Here is a 22,392-nt window from a genome sequence, read left to right as displayed (position 1 = left end):
ATAAATGAAAAATTTCTTTTAAAAGAAATAAAGAGTATAGTATTTGAAATGAAAAATTCATGAAACAAATCTATCATCAGATTATATAGTGCAAAAACAGCAAAAAGTTAACTTGGAGATAGACCAATAAAAATTATCTGGTCTAAAAATCAGAAAGAAAAAAATAGAGACTTGGTTACTATCAGGACAAAGTGACCTAACATACATATAATTAGATTTCTAGAAGAATAGAGGCATAAATTGTAAAGAAAAAATATTTAAGACAATGATGGCTAAAATTATCTCAAATTAACAAAAAAGATGTTAACAGATTTAGGAAACTCAGTGAATACTAAAGTTAGTTACAAAGCAAATCACATCTAGATGCATCAGAGTCAACTGTAAATAATCAATTAGGAAGAAAAAGGTCTTGAAGGCAATTAGAAAAAAGTGGTGTGTTACACATAGGTAAAAATGACTAAAATGATAGCTGACTTCTTATCAGAAATGAGAGATTAAAGTTAACGGAAAGGTTTAAGGTGCTAGAAGACAAAAACTGCTAATCCAGGATAAATACTCTTCAAAACTTAAAGCAGAATAGACATTTTTAAATAAATAAAAAGTAAGAAAATTCAATACCAATAGATCTCTACTATTAACAATGCTAAAAGAACCTCTTCAGGATAAAAGGAGATAATCCATCAGGTAGAAACAGATGCACTGTGTGTTTTAGTTCACTGTGTAATAAACTTAATGGTTTAAAATAAAAATTCTTTGTTATGTCTCCTTATTCTATGATTTGGCTTTACATAATTTTCTGATGGGTCCTTTGCTCTAGGTATTTATTAGTGCTTATGTGGTTTCCTTTAGCAGGGATTGTTTAACCAAAGGTAGAACTGACAAAATAGCTTTGTTTACATGTCTGCTAGCTCAACTGGTTGGGTCAGGCTTATCCCCTCAAATGCTTTTAGTCATTCAGTCATTCTAAAATTTTTTATTTGTTGATTAGATTTCTAGAGGATAAAAGTAGAAGGTATATACCTTCCCAAGGTGTTAGGTCTAGGATTGGCATGGCATCACTTTCACCAAAAATATATTTTGTTCATTAAAACAAGACAAAAGACCAGCCCAGACTCAGCGGGTGGGAAATAGATATTACTTCATAATGAGAGAAGCAACATGATACAGGAATGTGGAGAATTTGGGGTAGATATTTTTAAAGACAATGCACCATAAACAGAAATGAAAAGTACTAGAAATACTAAAATGTAGGTAAATATAAAAGGAAATATGTATACATATTTATTCTTTTAATTTCTTGGAAACATGACTAAGGTAAAAAACATAGGGTATACAGCTGTAATATGTATGACGACAAAGCACAAAGGACTTGGGGAGATGTGAGAAAGTATCACAATTTAAATTATGAAAACTGTGATAAATTAAAGAATGCATTTCATAATTCCTGGAAACATTGCTAAAACAATAATGAAAAGCAATAAAGCTAAACGCTCATGGATAAATTAAATAAAATTTAATTTTTATTTAATGTAATTTTATTTAATTACATTAAATAAAAATATGAATAGAACGAAAACAAGAAATAGATAAAAATACATCATGAATAGTAAGCCAAGAAGAATGCAGAGGCTATACTAACATCAGATGAATTTAATTCAAGATAAAGAGTATTATAAGAGATAAGAAAGACATTTCATAATACCATAATGTGTTTTTAAGAACACAGAAACATGACACCATACAACCAAACATTTATATGCCCCAAATATATGAAAGCTGACAAATCTGAAGAGACAAATCTATACTTTGAATTTTTAACACCCTTTTAACAACTGATAGTAACACTATAAAAAAAAATCACTAATGATACACAATAGTCTGAACAAAACTATCAACCACCTTAACCTTATTGACATTGACTGACAATGCCCAACAACTCCAGAATATATATTCTTTTCTAGTCCTCATGGAAACTTGCAAGATAGGTTATATTCTTGGCAAAAAGTTTTAAATATTGAATTTCAGTTTGTTTGCTGATCACAGTAGAAATAAATGGGGTATTCTTTAATAAAACTGGTCATTAAATAAAAGCACTACAAATCATCAATAAACAGCGTTTTAGTTATCTATTGTTATATTTTTAAAAATTCCAAAATTTAGTGGCTTTAAAAAATAACCATTTGCCGGGAGTGGTGGTGCACACCTGTAATTCCAGTGGCTCAGGAGACTGAGGTAGGAGGATCGAGAGTTCAAAGCCAGCCTCAGTAATGGCGAGGCACTAAGCAACTCAGTGACACCCTGTCTCTAAATAAAATACAAAATAGGGCTAGGGATGTGGCTCAGTGGTCGAGAGCCTCTGAATTCAATCCCCACTACCAAACAAACAACCATTTTATTTCTCATACTTTTGTAAGTCAAGACTTTAACCAAGGTTCTGCTCCAGTGTCACCTAGGCTCACCCATACAGCACACGCCTGATTTAGACTACAAGGTCTGAGATGGCTTTGTATGTCCGGAACTAAGGTGCTGACTGTTGGCTTTATGTAGTCTCCCTTTCCATGTGGTCTTTCATATGTCAGGGGCTTTCTTCAAATGAACTCTCCCTCCAGCAAGATAGCCTGGGCTTCTTTACAGTGTGGCACAGGGTACCACAGAGAAGAAAAAATGAGTTTGTGCCTTTAAAGGATACAGTCAGTCCTTCCTCAAGTCTCAATCTTGGGTAGGATCTTGGTCTATGAATTTTAGGGGAATTTATAGTTGTATGACATTTTAATCTACATTACTATGTGAAATCTCTTTGTTTTTATGATTTCATTTTTGCTACATTGTTTCTTTTCCATACAATTAACTACAATATAGGATAATCTATTAACAATAATGTCTCTTCAATTGGTTGTGTGAAGCTTGCTCTATAATAATTTATATAGAAAGAACTTATGGGAATAATATTCTCTAAATGACAATTTCCTGATTTAAAAACATATAATTTGTAGCCAGTACAATAGTGCATGCCTATAATCCTAGCTACTCAGGAGGTTGACAAGTAGGAGAATGGTAAGTTTGAGGAGAGCCTGGGCAACTTGGTGAGACTCTGTCTCAAGAAAAATAAAAACAAAACAAACATTAATGACTGCAGATGTAGCTCAGTGGTAGAGCACTCCTCAGTTCAATCCTCAGTGCTGGGGGTTAAAAAAGGTCATTCATCAGCATACTAAGACACTCCTTAGAGAAAAGTAATTGCAAGAACATTGTTCTCCTTCCTTGGATATGTTTTTTTTTTTCTAGATTGGAATCTAGAAAGCCTTTTGTGTGCTTTGTGCTCTCATTATGGTTATGTGGCTTTTTAAATCTTGTTCATGCCATTGGATGTAATATCAGATTTTGGGTTTTTTTTGGTGGTGCTGGGGATTGAACCCAGAGCCTTGTGCGTGTGAGGCAAGTACTCTTCCAACTAAGCTATATCCCCAGCCCCAGTGGATTTTTTTTTTTTTTTTTTGGAGGGGAATCTCTTCTCAACACATTTTGTGCCAGATTGTACTTGAGAAAGGGAAGTGATATGTACAGCATGGAACGATATTAGTTTCTGATTTTCCCACTTTTTAAAATCTTTTTTAAAAAATTATTTATTTTTAATTCTAATTTGTTATATATGACAGCAGAATGCATTATAATTCATATTACACATATGGTACACAATTTTTCATATCTCTGGTTGTATACAGAGTCACATCAGTTGTGTCTTTTTTTAAGAGAGAGAGAGAGGGGGGGAAGGGAGGAAGGGGAGAGAGAGATTTTTAAATATTTATTTTTTAGTTCTCGGCGGACACAACATCTTTTTTTGTATGTGGTGCTGAGCATCGAACCCGGGCTGCATGCATGCCAGGCAAGCGCACTACTGCTTGAGCCACATCCCCAGCCCCTAGTTGTGTCTTTATATGTGTACTTAGGGTAATGACGGTAATCTCATTCCACTGTCTTTTCTATCTACTATTTAGATGTATTTGAAAACTTTAAGAAAAATCAGAAATACTCTTTCCTATTTTCATGAAAGCATGAATTTTTAGCCATATAAAATCTGTCCTGATGGGTTTTGATTATATTTTTATACCTCATGAAAAGAGAAGAAATGTTCGCCAGGACAAGCCTCTAAACTGGAAGCTAATAGCCATGTTATCTTGTGTGCTCTCTTCCTCCACATCATCACTTAGGTTTGAGTGAGGCCAAGAACTAATGACACAAAGAACAGAAGGAACTTTTCTTGTGATTACTGTATATTGTTTAAAGACAGCAAAGAATCAACTATTTGTAGCATTTTGAAAAATCCACATATAAATTTTTACTAGACTTTAAAATTTCTTCTTTGATACTCTGGTTCTACTCAAATGGTCCACTCTCAGAGGGGAAATTCAGAGAATCCTGGGAGAGTCATTATTTGTGAAGTCATAGTTATGAACAAAATCCTTTCTTGCAAAGACTTTCAAGCTGCCTCCCTTTAGCTTTCACTCATTAGTGCTGGTTGATACCTGATGCTATTAAAAAAAATCTGATCCTTATCTCACACATCCCTTTCACAAATATTGTAGAAGTACATTGTGATCCCACTAATCTTTGTCCATTGCCATCTTTCCCAGAATTCCCCAACTGTCTCTCATTTCACAGGGTTTAATCAACCTCCTTCCATCCTATTTCATATAAAGTAATCAACATTCCTTATAAAAGCTGACAGCACTTGGGTCCCCAGAACAATCCTTGTTGAGAAGGAAAAAAAGAAATTCATGACCAAATAGTAGAGAAGGCAGCCGAGTCACTTAAAAGCTAAAATTGTAATAAAAGAGAAAAGAATGATCAAGGAACCAATTAAAAGACTATTCATGTATTTTTCTCCTAAGAACCATCAGCCATGCTTCCGTTTGCACAGGGCGTTGGAAAGCGAAGCAAAATCCAAAGGACCACCAGGAAAAGTAACATCTTACTCCTCTAGTCCAGCTGCTGACCCCTCTCCACAATCTCTATTTGCAATGGAAATCTTACACCTTCTGGATGAGACAGAATGATGTAAATCGCTGGCCAAACAAATGGGAAGGCAGTAGCCTATTGTCAGTTCCTGGTTCACTTCCATTAACCAGTACCGGCTCAAGGGGAGGGCAACTCCATTTCCACCTTCAAAGGAGGAGTTGGGCGGGGCTAGGTTTTGCACATGCTCCCAAGGCAGGTTTCTGGGCATGCTCAGCTTACCATATAACTGTGCTTTTTAAAAAACTTGGCATTAAAGATAAAGCAACCTTACTTTATACTTAATTGTGAATGGGCTGCTCTAACTACTCCTCTTTTATATTCATTTGTTATTTTTAACCATGCTTTATGTCTTCACTCTGTTTCGAAGAGGCAGCTGGATCCCACAGGTCTAGACCCTCATCTGGGTCCTGCCAGAGGAACCATCTACCACAAAGAGAATCAAGACAGTCATCGAAGACAACATTCCAAATTTTTATCCAAGTAGAGAATCCAACAGTTAAACTGTCTGCAAAAATGTAACTTTTTTTGTAGGTAGACTGAGATATATAATTATCTTTCTGAAAACACTGCAATTTTATTTTGTTCTAGTAAATAAAGTCAATCTAGATGAGTACAGAAAAGGGTGGAAACTTGGTACTAAGGTAATCAAATATAACTTAAAAATATGACCACACACATCTATTTTTTCTCTCACCCGAAACAGCTAAAGGACAATACACAGATTTCTAAAAAGATATATGAGGCAATGGTAGATGAAACAGTGCACGAATTCTTTGGAAGATAAAAAGTGGATAAGAAGAGGACAACAGATTCAAAAGAGCTGTGGAACCAAAACACTGGTATCTAGCTGGGGCTGACTGCAGGAACGGAAACCCTTTCAGTCCTCCAAAAACTCAGATGCACAAGCACAGGCACCACAGTATGGAGGAACTGAGAGGATCAGCACACCAAACACCAAGAGCACCATGTGCCCTCAGCTCCCTGTCTTTCCAATTTAAACCACCAATTTCACTGTAATGGTATAGGACTCGTCTTAGGATACAATGAGTTGTCCAGTGAAATCTTCAAATCTGACTCCCCCAGTGCAAGAGCTGGCTTGCCAACCAGTGCTGTTGGCATGAGGCCCAAAGGCCACCCACCTGTTCACAACAGAGCTGCCTGTCAGCTTTGGGGAATTTCACCAGCACGATGATCAGAGGACACCAGATGTTTCAGATAAACTGCTAACAAGAACGAGAGACTCCAAAACAAAACTTTTTAAAAGAGGAGGAAGAAGGAAAAGCAAATAGAGGAAAAAGAGATAATACAGTGGGCAGGGTAACACTTTCTGAAAAGATATAATAAATATCCTCCCTGAGATATATTTTAAAAAGCTATAATAAATGTCCTCGGGGAGGATATTATATCCTTGAAATGGGAATAGGATACGATTAAAACAACAAGCTGAGAACAAGAAAGAGTTCTTGAAGAATATAAATGTGATAGTATCATAACAAATTTTAAAGATAAAACACAAGAAAAGTCCAAGAACTGTGTTCTGTAAAATAATGCCAATTGCCTAGATTTTGAATTCTCCATATATTCCATAAAAACCACACCAGTCAACAAGGATAATGAAACCACCCCTAATCTAAGCCTACCACAAAATTAGGAGTCGGGAACTACTATAAACTTCCACTTGAGGTAAACAGAGAATGAACATCCCAAACCAGCTGAGCTCTGAAGCCCTCACTGGTCTGGGGAGGCAGACAGAGACTGCACAGGAGCAGGACAGTGGGGCTCTAGCAGTGCCAGACAGATGAAGTTCATCTTCCAGAATGAGGTCACCCCAGGATGACTGAGATTGGTAGTTCAGAGCAGTGGCTGCTTAGGAATTCAAAGGAAGGGCTGGAAGGAGACGCAGTCAGACATCTAGGGACGCTCTGCCCTCGGGTGAGAAAGGGGTAATGCAGACAGCCTTCGACAGTCTATGGCAGGGAGAAAGAGAGAAGCAATGGGAGAAAATTCAGAAGGACAAAACCAAAAGCCTCACCCAGCCCTTTCCCTACCAGTAAAGGAAGCACCCTACTGAAGCCACTGTGCTTCTCTGTATTGATGAGAGAAAGAACTCTTTTTTGTGGTGGGTGGGATGGGGTGGGGAGGGAGGTACTGGGAATTGAACTCAGGGGCATGAACTACTGAGCCACATCCCCAGCCCTATTTTGTATTTAATAGAGACAGGTTCTCACTGAGTGCCTCGCTTTTGCTGAGGCTGGCTTTGAACTCATGATCCTCAGCTTCTGGAGTCACCGGGATTACAGGTGTGCACCACTGTGCCAGGCTAGAAGGAACTCTTGAATTAAGAATCTCAGTAAGGGTGAAAGATCTATATAATGAAAATTACAGAACCTTAAAGAAAGAAATCAAAAAAAGACCTTAGAAGATAGAAAGATCTACCTTGCTCTTGGATAGGCAGAATTAATATTATCAAAATGACCATACTTCCAAAAGCACTATACAGATTTAATGCAATTCCAATCAAAATCCCAATGACATTCCTCATAGAAATAGAAAAACAATCATGAAATTCATCTGGAAAAATAAGAGACCCAGAATAGCTAAAGCAATCCTTAGCAAGAAGAGTGAAGCAGGGGGCATCACTATATCAGACCTTAAACTATACTACAGAGCAACAGTAACAAAACAGCATGGTATTGGCACCAAAACAGACTGGTAGAGCAATGGTACAGAACAGAGGATACAGAGACTAACCCACAAAACTACAATTATCTTATATTAGACAAAGGTACCAAAAACATGCACTAGAGAAAAGATTGCATCTTCAACAAATGGTGCTGGGAGAACTGGAAATCCATATGCAACAAAATGAAATTAAACCCCTATCTCTCACCATGCACAGAACTCGAGTCAAAATGTATCAAGGACCTGGGAATAAAACCAGAGACTCTGCATTTAATAGAAAAAAAAGTAGACCCTAATCTCCATCATGTGGGATTAGGCTCCAACTTCCTTAATAAGACTCTTTTGGTGCCAAAATTAAAATCAAGAATCAATAAATGGGATGGACTCAAACTAAAAAGTTTCTTTCTTCTCAGCAAAAGAAACAAATCTGTGAGGTGAATAGAAAGCCTACATCTTGGGAGCAAATCTTTACCCCTCACACATCAGATATAGCACTAATCTCTAGGGTATATAAAGAACCTCAAAAGCTAAACACCAAAAAAAAAAAACAACAAATAACCCAATCAATAAATGGGCCAAGGACCTGAACAGACACTTCTCAGAAGATAATATACAATCAGTCAACAAATACATGAAAAATGTTCATCATTACTAGCTATTAGAGAAGTGCAAATCAAAACCACTCTAAGATTTCATCTCACTCGTCAGAATGGCAGCTATTATGGATACAAACCACAATAAGTGTTGGCGAGGATGTGGGAGAAAAAGGCACACTCATACACTGCTGATAGGACTGCAAATTGGTGCAGCCAATATGGAAAGCAGTATGGAGATTCCTTGGAAAATTGAGAATGGAACCACCATCTGACCCAGCTGTCCATCTCCTCAATCTATATCCAAAGGACTTAAAAACAGTATACTACAGGACACAGATGCATCAATGTTTACAGCAGCACAATTCACAATAGCTAAACTGTGGGACCAACCTAGATGCCCTTCAATAGATGAATGGATTAAAAACTGTGGGGGGTGTGTGTGTGTGTGTATGTGTGTATACACACACATACACACACATACAATGGAATATTACTCAGCAATAGAAGAAAATAAAATCATGGCATTTGCAGGTAAATGGATGGAGTTAGAAAAGATAATGCTAAGTTAGCCAATCCCAAAAAACCAAATGCTGAATGTTTTCTTTGATATAAGGAGGCTGATTCATAGTGGGATAGAGAGTGGGAGATGGGAGGAACAACAAGCTCTAGATAGGGCAGAGGGGTTGGAGGGGAAGGGAGGAGGCATGAGGTTATTGATGATGGTGGAATGTGATAATTATTATTCAAAGTACAGGTATGAATACAGGAACTGGGTGTGAATATACTGTGTATACAATCAGAGATATGGAAAATTGTGCTCTATATGTATAAGAATTATAATGCTTTCTGCTGTCATATATGAATAAAAATGTTTTAAAAGGTCCGTAAAACCCTCTCACACCAGCCCATACTGACTCCCTCTTGCTGATACAGGAGAACAGTCATTTTAAAAATAATCATGAGAAACAAAAAAAACCCTTTCAAGTCTGAAATTCAAATATTTCAGAACAGAAAATGGACAAAAAGATAAATATTGGGGCTAGGGTTGTAGTTCAGTGGCAGAGTGCTTACTCAGCATGTGTGAGGCACTGGGCTCGATCCTTAGCCACCACATTAAAAAAATAAAATAAGGGCATGCTGTCTATATACAACTAAATTATATATATATATATGAGAGAGAGAGAGAGAGAGAGAGAGAGAGAGAGAGAGAGAGAGAGAGAGAGAAGGGGGGGACACCAAATTTGAGAAAAAAGAAAAAGGAAGACAAAATGATCTCCTACACCTCATGGGTCTTTTTTTTTTTAATATGTATTTTTTTAGTTGAAGTTGGACACAATGCCTTTATTTTTACTTTTGTTTTTATGTGGTGCTGAGGATTGAACCCAGGCCCTTGCACGTGCGAGGTGAGTGCTCTACCGCTGAGCCACCACCCCAGCCCCCCACCTCATGGGTCTTAAACGACCTAAAGCACATGACATAGTCAGTACTGTTGATGAACACAATAAATGTCCATAAATATCAGTTGCAATTTAAAATACATTCTACTATTGAGAAGAGGAATCACTGTGCAAAGCACCATCATAAAGATAGGAGGTTTACCAAATAAACTCCAGAGAAGATGTCTGCGTCAAGGGAGAAAAGGTTCAAATTTAATCCTTGAGACTGACAGGACCATAAACATTAATATCATCACTTGGATTCAAAGTCCAGCTTCAAGGGAACAAGGATTACTCTGGCAGTTCTTGGACCAGGAAGCCTTAAGAATGTCATCAGATGACTACAGGGCTGGGTAGGAAAGAAAGGTCCCAGAGCAGGACACAGGACTTCCCGTGGGGACGCATCTCACTCACACCCTACCTTGAGGTGATGGAGTCACTGGCTCACCTAACCCCAACTCACTTCCTTCCTCCTGCTCTCTGATCCCTCCTCCAGCTGAAGGCAGGGCATCAGAGGCCCACTGGCTATTCTCTGTCTCTCCCAGGATGGACTCCAGGTCTACCTCCTCCAGGGTGCTCCCCTCAGAGGACAGCAGTTTATCCAAGCCAAATTTCAGTATGTCACTCAACTTGAATGAAGAAAACGAGAGACCCAGTTAGTTCTCATGAAAACACAGATGAGGATGTGTGACTTGCTAAGTGTCTAAATGATACCAGGTAATTCTTTCCCTGATGGACTTTCTTCTCTTCCATCACAAATGACACCTGCCAGGCTGTTTTGAAGTTGGATGAGGAATAAGCAGAGAGGTGATAAATGATGATCAGAGATGTTGACTTTGACAATTATTTACAATACCAAAAAAAATTTGGGCCTCCAATTTTTTTGAGGAGTGGGGGCAGATAAAATGATTCCAGCATCTTCTATAGCACTTCTCACCAGCAATTTTTACAGGCACTTCCAGCAGTCCTAAGAGAACTCAGAGAACCTGTTGGCTACCTTCTTACCTCTCCCACTGCCAAACTCTTATAAAGAGAAGGTGCCACTGAATACCTCATCTCACCATGAGCTGCCACCTGTCCTTGCCAAGCCGCTTTGATACTACAGTGGTTTATGGGACCCACTTTGGCAAAACCATAACCACCCTGATCACCAGACCCAAAAGCCCTTTCTCAATTTCAATCTCCCTGGATAATCCTGCGGCACTCCCCATCCTGCCCTCTTGCTCCCCCTAGGGAGCCTACTTCCTATGGCTACAGGAACCAGAATCTTAGATAGTGTTACCTGGCTTTCATTTGCTACTTGCAACTCTCCACCTCCCTAAGTACTATCTCTTAGGAATTCTGAACCAATTGGGATCCACATCATGGGACTTCATTTTCATTTTGCCCTTTTAGATTTGGTTAATTATCTCTAGATTGCCTATTCTGTAACTTGGAAACTTTAGCTTGAAAATACCCGAGATGAAAACTATGACAAAAACTAAGCAAAACCATACCTGTTATATTTATATTTAACTTTGGTGTACATATATATAACCAAGCCAAATGGCTTTGGCATTTAGTACCCAAAACAGAAGAAAGCCAAGTATTTATGATGAGGCTCAGTCCATACTGGGACCCTTCCCTCTTCCACTCCTTGGACTATGTCTCCTGGCTTCCCTCGCTACTGCTCACTCACAACATGTCTTTAAGGAACTACCCATTTTTTAAATGAAAACCACTTTATTATAGTAACTAAGAGCATGTAGTTGGAAGTTAAAGAGTGCTCGGATTAGAGTCATGAATCTGATGTTTGGAAAATTTCTTAAGATGGAGGTAAAGACAACGTCTATCTCATTTTTTTGTTATTCTTCTTCTAAAACAACTGGAAAAAGTGCACGTCACACAATGCTTAGCACACAGTACGCATTCAATAAGTGTTCACCGCATCTTTATCTGTTCTCTGTTTCTGTTGTGTTCTCCTTCTAAAACAAGGAACCTGCTTTCCTTTTTCAGGACTTCACTGCTCTATACTGCTTAGATTTATCAAACCAGAACCACGTCTTTTACTATTAGATTCTTTTAATAACTTAAAAAAATGTCCTGCTGTATTTTGAGACAAGGCAGTGACAAGTTATTTATGGTTCCTGGCAACCATAAATAACTCACAGTCTGGTGGGGAGGAAAGAATCAAGACAGAACCAGAGTGTGATTTCTTGCCATGGCTTGGGCAGAAAGTCCCACCGAGGTCCTCTCCACCAGCCCATAGTTTGTACTGGCCCCAGGATCTGGTCCCATGGCAGAGTTTGTGCCTGTGCATTTCACAATGATGTGCTAGCAGCTAATGCCACAGGGAAACCCCTGACTGAATGCCTGGAGCTCCCTCCACTGGGGAAGCATCTCCTCTAACTCCTGACGCCTGTGCCTTCACAACAGCCCATGATGAGCTCCTCTCCCAAGGTCCTGTAAAGAAGTATATTTAGACACCTACAGTGTACACGCACCTCTCTCTCAAGCTTTCACCTTCCATTTGAAATTGCCTCTTCAATAGTGTGAAAATAAAATGCACAGCCTGCCCGGCCACCATGACAGATGAGCATGCAGAAGACTCAAAACACAAAAGGCCAAAGACTCCAGTTACTCTCTAAGATAAACTAAAGTCAAGCAAACAAACAAAACCTAGGGTTCTTCTTTCGGGTTCTAGTACCCCCAAATCTGTGACCCTTTCCTGCAGGTGAGTGACTCCCTAACAAAAATAGCGCTTTCCCTGTCTGCAATGCTGATGTGTAAAGATACAGATGTGAGAAAACTGCCATTTTTAAACTCATGCTTGGGCTAGTTGTAAATTTGATGATTCTGCTTGTAATACTGTGTAATTTTTTCCCTTTCATATACCTCTTGAATTTTTTGTTTGATAAGCTGATCCTTTTAAAGCCTGGTTTTTCTTGCAAATTTTTCTAATTCCTTTCTTTTCTGAGTCTCCCTCTAACAATAATGTATATTGATTTTTACTACAAATTCTGTTGACTAAAGCCTACATTATCTTCATCTTTCTAATTTCTATCCCTATCTTCCTACTTTCTACTCTCATCTTTCAGGCTTAAAGGCTTAAAGCCATCTTGGAACTTGCTCTCTCTCACTGCCTGCCTCAAAACAATAGCCAACTCCTGTCATTTCTCTGCAGTTTCCTACAGCAGACTTTCCCACAGCTACTACCTTTTCTCAGACATTTATTACTCTCTTCATGCTTGAATCATACTAGATACTAGGGGTTGATCTCTCTGCATCTAATCCCTCAGAAGGACTTGGGGTATATTATAATATAGGTTCAATTTTATCTCAAAGGCTGCTGCTAAGGAATAACTCTAAACCTCCTACCAAAAGAGAGTTCTCTAGGATATTCTAAGACAGCATTTGACTCCCATCTAATTTTTCCTTCTTCAACAAATTAACTCTAGTGCTTTCATCCCTATATCCTATGGCATAATTTTGAATTCCTAATCTTGTTCACTCATCTCTGAGTATGGAATGAGTACTGTAAGTCACTACTCAAAGCGTCTGGGATTAAAGAGGAGCTATGGAACTAATCATCACTGATTGAAAAAAAAAGGAAGAAAAAAAAAGAACTTAAACAAATTCTCTCTGAGGTAACTCGTGGCACACTCATCTTTAGAAGCCATAAAGAGATTAGATCCTTGATGTTCAGTTACATGCTCAAAGTCATACATCCAATAAGGGATAAGATGTGAATTTCAATCCAAGTTAGATGGTTCAAAGCTCATTCTCTTTATTGTATTTTCTCCACCTTTAAATGCCACCCTCATTTTTAGCTTGTATGGCACCTTGCATGTAGTTAGGTAAGAATTAGGCCAATGAAAAAAATGTGTAATTTGCAACAATGGGTGGTTAATGCTGGTCCTTTTTATTTGCATTCTCATCCAAAGATAGTACTGGTTATAAATCATGAGACTCTAAAAAGAACACATTTTACCTGGAGGTCAGGATCAGCCAAAGGTTTCTGGGCTCCCAGAGTAAAATGGTCTTTCTATGATCATGTTGGTGAGCTGCAGTTTGGAGGCTGCTTTCCTATAAACTATTTCTTCCACAGTGTCTCGGCCAATCAGCCGGATCACTTTCACAGCCCTGTACGGGAGTCAAATGAGAGCAGTGTTTGAAGTCTGCAAAGCTGGGGAAAAAAGCATGCCAGGAAAATACACCCAAAAGGAAGCAAAACCAAATGCCACATTCAGGGAACAATGAAAAGGACACTGCTCATTGGGACCTGAGCATTTGTTAGAGAAATCTGGCCTCAACTTCTTCCTGAACTTTTCCCCAAAAGAGGAAGAGAAAGGAAGATGAAGTGACCACTATTGGGCCTTCATCTGTAGCCAGGATAACCCCTGGCAGGCATGTTACCTCAAGTCAAAGGGTAGCTGAACACAACTTTGTTTCCTCTTTGTGATACTGTGAATCCAACCCAGGAGAGCTTTACCATGAAGTTATAATCCTAGCCTTAAAAAAAAAAAAGTTTTGAGACAGTGTTTAGGTAAGTTGCAAGGTTGGCTTTAAACTTGATCTTCCTGCTTGAGTCTCCCATGCTGATAATGATTACAGGCATGTGCACCCACTGGCTTTAACTTCATTTTTAAACTGAAATTTAGTTCATGAGAAACTTGAACTAAATAAATTCTAAGTTTCTTCTAATCATTTTGGAATTTAACTGTTCTTTTCAACAAAGTGAGTCTGAACTGATCATGGGACCACTGATCCCCCAACATAACTCTACAAGCCAGCAGCACAACGGGGTTCAAACCCAGTGGACTCTAACTCCAACGTGGCACTGTTGTCAGGACTACACGGTCCACCTTCCTCCCCAATCCACAGCTGCAAGCCAACAGAGCAGAAAGGTGCCAATGACTAACTCACTCACTTGTTCTGGCCAATTCGGTGAGCTCTGGCAGCTGCCCGCAAGTCATTTTGAGGATTAAAATCACTGTCAGAAAAAATAACAGTATCTGCTGCTTTTAAGTTCATGCCAACTACACCTGAAAACCATACAAAAAAGGAGCATGATCAGCAACACACAAATAAGGAACTAGAAAACACACAAGGCAGGACTGGGTCCTACTGAAAATCTGAAATCAGTCCACCTGACTGGTTTCATCCTTCAAACTGAAATTTCTGCCCCAAACTTCAGGTTTTGACCACCCTACAGTGGTCAAAAGTGCTACCTCACCTTTCATTGCGTGAACTGGGAAAATTTAATTATCAAATATAACAGAATGAGAGGTAAGCAGAAGAAAAGGATGCTTAAGTTAATTGCACGAAGACATTTAATATTTGTTTGAAAACCTTGATTGGATTTTGCTTCAAACAGTCTGTGAATAAGGACACAAGTTCTTTCAGAAAACAGCTCCAAAAATAAGAGGTCTGGGGGCTGCAGTTGTAGCTCATACAATATGATAGGTCCTAGCTTAAGTAAGTTCTCTCGACTTTGTGATCTTTCATCCAATTTTTAAAAAATTACAGAAATGTCTTAGATGCCAAGGGCAAGGGTGGGAAAAAACAGAAGGTGGTAGACTCTACGGGGGAAAGGGGTAGATTCTCGACTTTCTTCAAAGGAATTCTCAAGAAATTTTATTCTAAGAAGAAACTAGGAAGAAAGGAGAAAGAGGCACAGGTGGAAAACAGTTTGATTTTTTTCCTGAAAGGGTAGGTGTATCAGGAAGCCCACGGGCACACAGTTTCAGGGAAGGGAAGAACCAGTCTCACATCATACCATGGGAAGACGCTGAGAGCTAAGGTTCTAGAAGAAAACTAGAGAGTTCCCACTGGTCTTTGACTAGGTTCTGAACACACACGCATTTTCTCCTTATTTTTCCATTAAAATGGTGAAATGTTTCATTTGTAAATGGCAAACACAGTAAAATGTTTGCTTTGGCCTATGGGGGAAGAAAACTTCATTTGACAAAGAAAAGAAAATACTCTGAAAATGCTTTGAGATTTAATTAGCAAGTGACCTCACTCAGCACAGCACAGTCATTTGTCAGAAGCTTCCCTGGCTGTCCTTCCCCACCCCATCGCCACCCCTCCAATGCACACACTCTGTGTTATAGTGTGTTTTATGTTACCGAAAGGGCTCTTATATATAAATGTTTCCTTTCAAATACAAATAACTCTGACATGGTTACAGATGTTTAGCTTCCAATTAGCAGTAACCCTACACTCAAGAATGCCCCTCCTTTTGCTCCTGACCTTTTGAAAATGATGATTTCCCAAAGGAATCTGGCATCCATACAGGAGAAAGAATGGAAAGTGGGAAAAGTGCCAGAACTTTCTGCTTTCAGATACCCTATACTAGGGTACTCTCTAAACCCCATAACCTGGTTAAAAAGCAAAACAGAACTGCTCAAAAGGTAATGTAATTGCCAAAGAAGAAAGAAGCCATTTTTTAAAGTAATATTTAATTAAATGACATTAATTATAAAGCAATGATTAAATGTAATTTCAAATTTCCTTCTAGTACAAATTGTTTAAATGGAAGGTTAGATGATAGTTGGATTTACATATATATATATATATATATATATATATATATATATACACTAAGCAAAAACACATTTCCAGGTTACCATTTTGCAAGCTATTGAGAGGAGGGAGCTGGAGTAGTGAGAAAATTTAGAACCTAGTGACTACCAGGATAAAAAATTGGAACATCTGGGTTTTCACTCTGCTTTGGACACTGAGTTTTTTGAGTTGGCAAGTCCCAGTAACCTCTGAGTCTCAGTCCAGTTGAGAGGCGTGCAGTAATCTACATCCAGCCCTTTGATGTGCTCTCCAGGAAGCGCTCCAAGAAGGTACTTTGGAAACACAAAGTTGTTTCGATGCACTGTGCCCATGGCTTGCAAAGTGCTAACACACTGCTGAACTGCTGGCCTCTAGGTAGCCCCAAAGAGAGATTTAAAATCATGGGGTAATTCTACATTGTTTTAAAAAGATATGATAATAAACTGATGACATGAAGACAAACAGATTCTTTTTTTGTCCTCTATTAACAATGATGAGGAAGAGTTTCCAGCCTCTGTTTGTGCTGCACTGCTGGGGGTTGAACTCAGGACCTCACACCTGCCAGGCAAGTACCACTGAGCTATATCCCCTGCCCATCTACAGCCTTTCTGAAAAAAAGAATACCCTCCATCTCCCAGACTCCACTTCTTCTGTAAAGTAAAGCAAACAAATTGAGGTCTTGAAGGTCTTATAAACTTTTATCATTGTCTGAAAATCATTTCCTCAATAGCCCTGTGTGTACTCTAAGACCGTTCTGGGCATCTACAAAGCCTACAAGACATGCAGATACTAATGCCTTTCAACTTCTAGTCTCTCACTCCAATAAATTCATTCCATGTTCACTTTATGTATTTATTTAAGATGTGGTTTTGCTATGTTGCCCAGTTTGGCCTTGACTTTCTGGGCTCAAGTGATCCTCTTGCCTCTAGCCGGGAACACAGGCCTGTGCAACCACACCTGGCCCAATGTTCATTTTAATCACATATTTGTTATCCTGGCATTGTGTGACAAGAAAAATGATGTATTTTTAATTACAATACTTGTATTCTGCAATTGTATAGTTCTTGGCAGTTTATGAGATGCCTGTATACCTGTAATCTCTTTACTATGCAACATTCCTGTAGGACAAGAGGGAATTAACAGGTGAAAAATAAGATAAAAATCAGGAAGGTTAGGTAGACCCCCTGCCAGGATGTGTAAGCAGCAGTGCCCAGGACAGAATTGTGATCCATGGCTCCAAGGGAGAGTTCCTTGGCTACCCCAAGCTGTTGCTCACAACCGGAAGTTAAGAAAGAATAAAAGTATCTACCAGATATAAAAACACACGCTCATGCCAGGGGCAGTGGCACTCATCTATAATCCCAGCAGCTTGGGAGGCTGAGGCAGGAGGATCCAAGTTCAAAGCCAGCCTCAGCAACAGCAAGGGACTAAGCAACTCAGTGAGACCCTGTCTCTAAATAAAATACAAAATAGGGCTGGGGATGTGACTCAGTGGTCGAGTGCCCCTGAGTTCAATCCACCTTCCCAAACACATACACACACATTCATTTACAAGAATATGGAAAATCTCCAAATAAGTTCAGTTTTTTATAAACATTTTCAGGATTATGAAAACACACTGGAGCCTAATATAAACTATGGACTTCCTCAAAAGAGAGACTTATGAACATGTATATGTACACACACACACACACACACACACACACACACACACTTTCCCATATAGTTTATCCAGGTCAAGAATCCCCAGATTCTTTGGCACACACTGGATGGCCACACAGTGTGGCAGTCAGGTGTGTGCTCTATTTCATGTGATATAACAATGGAATTAGGACACTGCTCATGGGGAACCACTAGCTCAGGGAATACATGCTGGTCACAAATCTGTGGTACCCACAGAGACACACATGCTATGGAGAAGGATAACAAAGGGAAGTGGGAGAGAGAGTTGGAATGGCTTTCTGGAGGAGAGAGTACCAAGGTATATATCATCCTTCCAACCTTTGTACCTAACACTTCAGATACCAGGCAAGTTTAGAATGCAGTATTCTGAGCACAGGAGAACTATTCTGCCGAGACCATTCTAATTTCCCCTTTCACAGGGCGCAGCGGAGTACTTATAAGGTGTTTCCCCTTGTACATTCACCCTTTGAATTGTTCCTTTCCTAAAGAATTCAAAGGTTAAGTGGCTGCAGAGCACCAAAAGTGTTTCTGCCCACCCAACCTATAGGGAGATCCGCTAAGTACCCACAGGAACCTCAGTCTTTGAAAGTCTTAGTTGGTTTCAGGCTCTAGCCAATATCCTCTTCGACTCTTCCTCACTAACATAATTATTAATGCTCCCCTGGTTCCTCCTTAATCCAAGACCCTACCTCCAGTGCTGAGCTTTGATTTTTAGGCTATACTCTCTATATAGTAGAGGTCCCCAAAGTTCAGATGATGATGGACAGGAGCCTCGACTTAATGAAAGTTAGCACTTTGGGAGCTGAGCTGAGTTCAAATAAGCTGTGTCTGACTACCCTCACGATACCTACTGAGGGAATTCAAGAATGCCTGATCATTAATATTTCTCATATGGTATGGCTGCCTGGTTTTGGGAAATGGTCACCCACTGGCAACCCACAATTGGGATGACCCTTTTGCTGAAGGTAGGGTAAGACTAAGCAGCCTCCTGGTCATACTGCTCATTTTGGTTTTTGTTTGTTTTTTAAAAAAACTTTCTTCCTATATTTATTTTGTCAAGCCAACTACCGTTTAATCTGTAATTCCCTGAACACTTGCAATGAATGTCCTTTCACCCTTGCATCCTTGGGAAACATCTCATCTGAACTCTGCTAAGGAATGACCTCAGAGTCAATTACTGTGCAGGTACTGCACTTGAACAGTTGGCTTTCAGAGCAGGGGAGGACTCATCTACCTTTCCCACAGTATCCCTCGGGCCATCATGTCTACTAGAATGAAATAATCTTGAGAGCAGAAACAGGATCTTCATAGAGCACACAGGACAGGAGTCAAGAACATGTTCTGGAATCCAGCAGACCTAAGTTTAAATCCAAGTCCTACCACTTACTACTGTGTGACCCTGTACAAGCGAGTAAACTTTCTAAATTCTTTATATACCACATAGGGCCTTGTAAAAATTAAATGAGATAAAGCATGTAAAACACAATGCCTATCAGACAGTGATCAAAAAGTGGTAGCTATTATCAAATCTAGTAAGTGGAATAATGTGAAAACTTAAAACCTCCATTAACATATATACACTCTCTCTATTTTTCTCCAGTGTTCTGTCTCAACAACTGTCCAGGAAACAGCCCTGCCTGTACCAAAGAGGCTCTTCATGCTTACTACACCTACCCTTCTCCCTCCTCACCAAATGAGCTGCAACAAGGGGCAGGAAGCTGGGGTTTCTTTGGCACCTACTGACTATTCTCTGGGTTCAGAGTCCAAATCTATTTTCTGTTGATTCTGGTGATATTCCACCAGACTTCTTTTTCATGTGGTTTAAATCTTGTATTGAGGAAAGCATGTGCTTTTAAAAGCATGTGTATATACATATACATGTATAAAAAAGAGAAATACTAAAAAAAATAAGTTTGTATCTAGTGAATGTGAAAAGGCAGTCATTCTCTGTGTTTTGGTACTATTAACCATGTTGCAATTCTGGGCATCCCTAAAACCATTCTCTGCATTCTTGGAGAATACAGCAATGGTCAAGGTTGCTAGATTCTCTACTTGTCCTTCCTAGACCCATTTTCAAGTCATCAAAAGATCTACCACCACCTGAACTAATTGCTCCTTTCCTGTAACTCAAAAAAGTTGCATTTACTGTAATTGTGCACTCTGCACAGCTCATGAATTTCCTTATTTAAATATATTTCTTAGAAAAGCAGTGGGTTCAGGACTTTTCAAGTTTGATTTTCTAAAGCCCTTCATTTGGGTATTAAGGGGAAAGTAAGAACAGTAGAGAGTACTGAGCTAAAAACTGTACATCTCCAGAAGTCTGGGTGGAAAGCCTGCTAGATCTAACAAACAAAATAAAGCAAAAATTATTATGCTTTTGGGGCTGGGATTGTGTCTCAGTGGTAGAGCGCTTGCCTAGCACAGGCGGGACCTGCGTTCAATCCCCAGCATCACATAAAAATAAAGGCATTGTGTTGTGTCCATCTACACCTAAAAAAATAAATATTAAAAAACAAAACAAAACAAAAAAAAACCTATTATGCTTTTGAGGTAGAATGTTTAGTGTAAATCTCTGGACCTACCAAGTAGCTCAAAAGTAATACTGCTCTTTAAAAATTAAGACTCTTCATCATGTTAAAACCTTTCTAAAGTATATTTTTATGGCAGTGACATTTTATGCTGACAATAATAAGCCATGATAGAATATTTTAAAACTTCAGTGCATGACCAATTGGGACAAGCTAAACAGCAGCCTGGGCCTTAGCAGATGCATGATTTTGAGGCCACCTTGACTCTGGCTCTCAGTTACCAAGGCTTTTGTCCAGGCTGATCTGCCACAGAATATAAATTCTAGGCTATGAAAATGGGAGCTGCCAGGAGCTGGGAAGTGGTTTCCATCACCTTGATATATCTCTCTCTTTTTTAAAAATTAATTAATTTATTTTAATTGGATATATATGACAGAAGAATGCATTTGGATTCATTGTACACAATTGCAACACAACTTCACATTTCTATGGTTATACATAATGTAGCAAGAACTAGGCACAACACTCAGCCACATAATGTGGCAAGGACACAAGGTCACAGAGATAATGGCTGCTAGCATTCATGCCATTCCTTTTAGTGCAAGAAAATAAAGTAAGGGAATTTTTCCACCAAAGAAAGGGAAAGGTTTACAGTGTGGTAGTTATTTTTAAAAGCTTTTGGAAGAATGTGCTTTAATTATTTAGAATTACAGCCAGGGGCTGGGGGTGTAGCTCAGGAGGTAGAGCACTTGCCTAGTATGTGCAAGGCCATGGGTTTAATCCCCAGTATGGGGGCTGGATAAAAAGCCACAAAACAGAATTACAACCAGGTATAGTGAAACATACCTGTAATCCTATCTATTCAGGAGAATTATGCAGGAGGATAGCAAATTCAAGAGCAGCTGAGGGAACATAGAGAAACCTGTCTCAAGCTCAGTGGAAGAGCACTTGCCTAGTATGCCAAGGCTCTGGTTTCAACCCCCAGTACCCACCCCACACACAGAAAATCGGAATTACTAATATTCCTTCTCCTCCTTCTTCTTCCTTTTTCTTTGTGCAGAATTGGGAATTGAACCCAGGGGCACTCTACCACTGAGCTGCATCCCCAACACTTTTTGTTGTGTTGTTATTGTTGTTTTGCAGTAAGGGAGATTGAACCCAGGTGTGTCTTACCTCTGAGCTACTTCCCTGCTCCTTTTTACTTTATATTTTGAGACAAGATCTCACCAAATAGCCCAGGTTGGCCTCGTACTTGTGAACTTCCCACCTCAACCTCCAGAGATCCTGAGATTATAGGCATGTGCCTAGCATGATGCCCACTGTGTCAAATATTTCTTAAATAAATGAAAGGATGCATGATTTCTGTATATTAATCCCTTATTACTTATTCTTATCAAAACAGAGATGAAGTATGAAAATTATGTTTCATTTAAATTTTTCATCATTTTTTGCCTAGACAACAACAAATGCAATTTTGAAAATAAATCCATTGGTTATCATGGGGTGATACTTTTAAGTATTTTATCCCACTTTTATACTCAGATAAACCCTATACAACAAGTACACAACATTATATAAATATATGTTGGTTTTTCACTTTAGTGGGAACATGTACAAAATGATGAGTCCAAATAAAACATAACCACAACCAAATAAAAGGCCTTATACTGATTTCTTTCTGTCATGACTGTGGATGTGGAATCCTTTACAAGCAATTTAGCCCACTAATTCCAATGGTTAGAATTCGTATTTGCAGACCCCATTCACAATGAATTGACAGCCTAAATATGTTTTCTACCAATCCAATTAGTCTTTAACAAAACAAAGCCTTACAGCTTTATAAAGTACTACCTTTTAAAAGGCAAATCAGTCACAGGACTTTGAGCCAAAGGCATCCACCAAATT

The 22,392-nt window shown here is 39.0% G+C and overlaps 1 protein-coding gene across 1 annotated transcript in view; it reads right to left on the bottom strand.

Moving 5' to 3' along the window:
* LOC144370385 (transport and Golgi organization protein 1 homolog) overlaps window positions 1-13,740 on the bottom strand; it is an 83,275-nt gene extending 69,535 nt beyond the window's left edge. Inside the window, exons 1-2 of the mRNA XM_078031134.1 lie at window positions 13,701-13,740; window positions 10,194-10,359 (exon numbers count right to left, since the gene is read on the bottom strand). Of these exons, the coding sequence (XP_077887260.1) occupies window position 10,194 (1 nt within the window). The 5' untranslated portion in view covers window positions 10,195-10,359; window positions 13,701-13,740. The remainder of the gene's footprint in view (window positions 1-10,193; window positions 10,360-13,700) is intronic.
* Between the last annotated feature and the right edge of the window lie 8,652 nt (window positions 13,741-22,392).

The sequence above is a fragment of the Ictidomys tridecemlineatus genome, chromosome 14 (genome assembly GCF_052094955.1).
Source record: "Ictidomys tridecemlineatus isolate mIctTri1 chromosome 14, mIctTri1.hap1, whole genome shotgun sequence".
Taxonomy (NCBI): domain Eukaryota; kingdom Metazoa; phylum Chordata; class Mammalia; order Rodentia; family Sciuridae; genus Ictidomys; species Ictidomys tridecemlineatus.
This window is presented reverse-complemented; position numbering and strand designations above follow the sequence as displayed.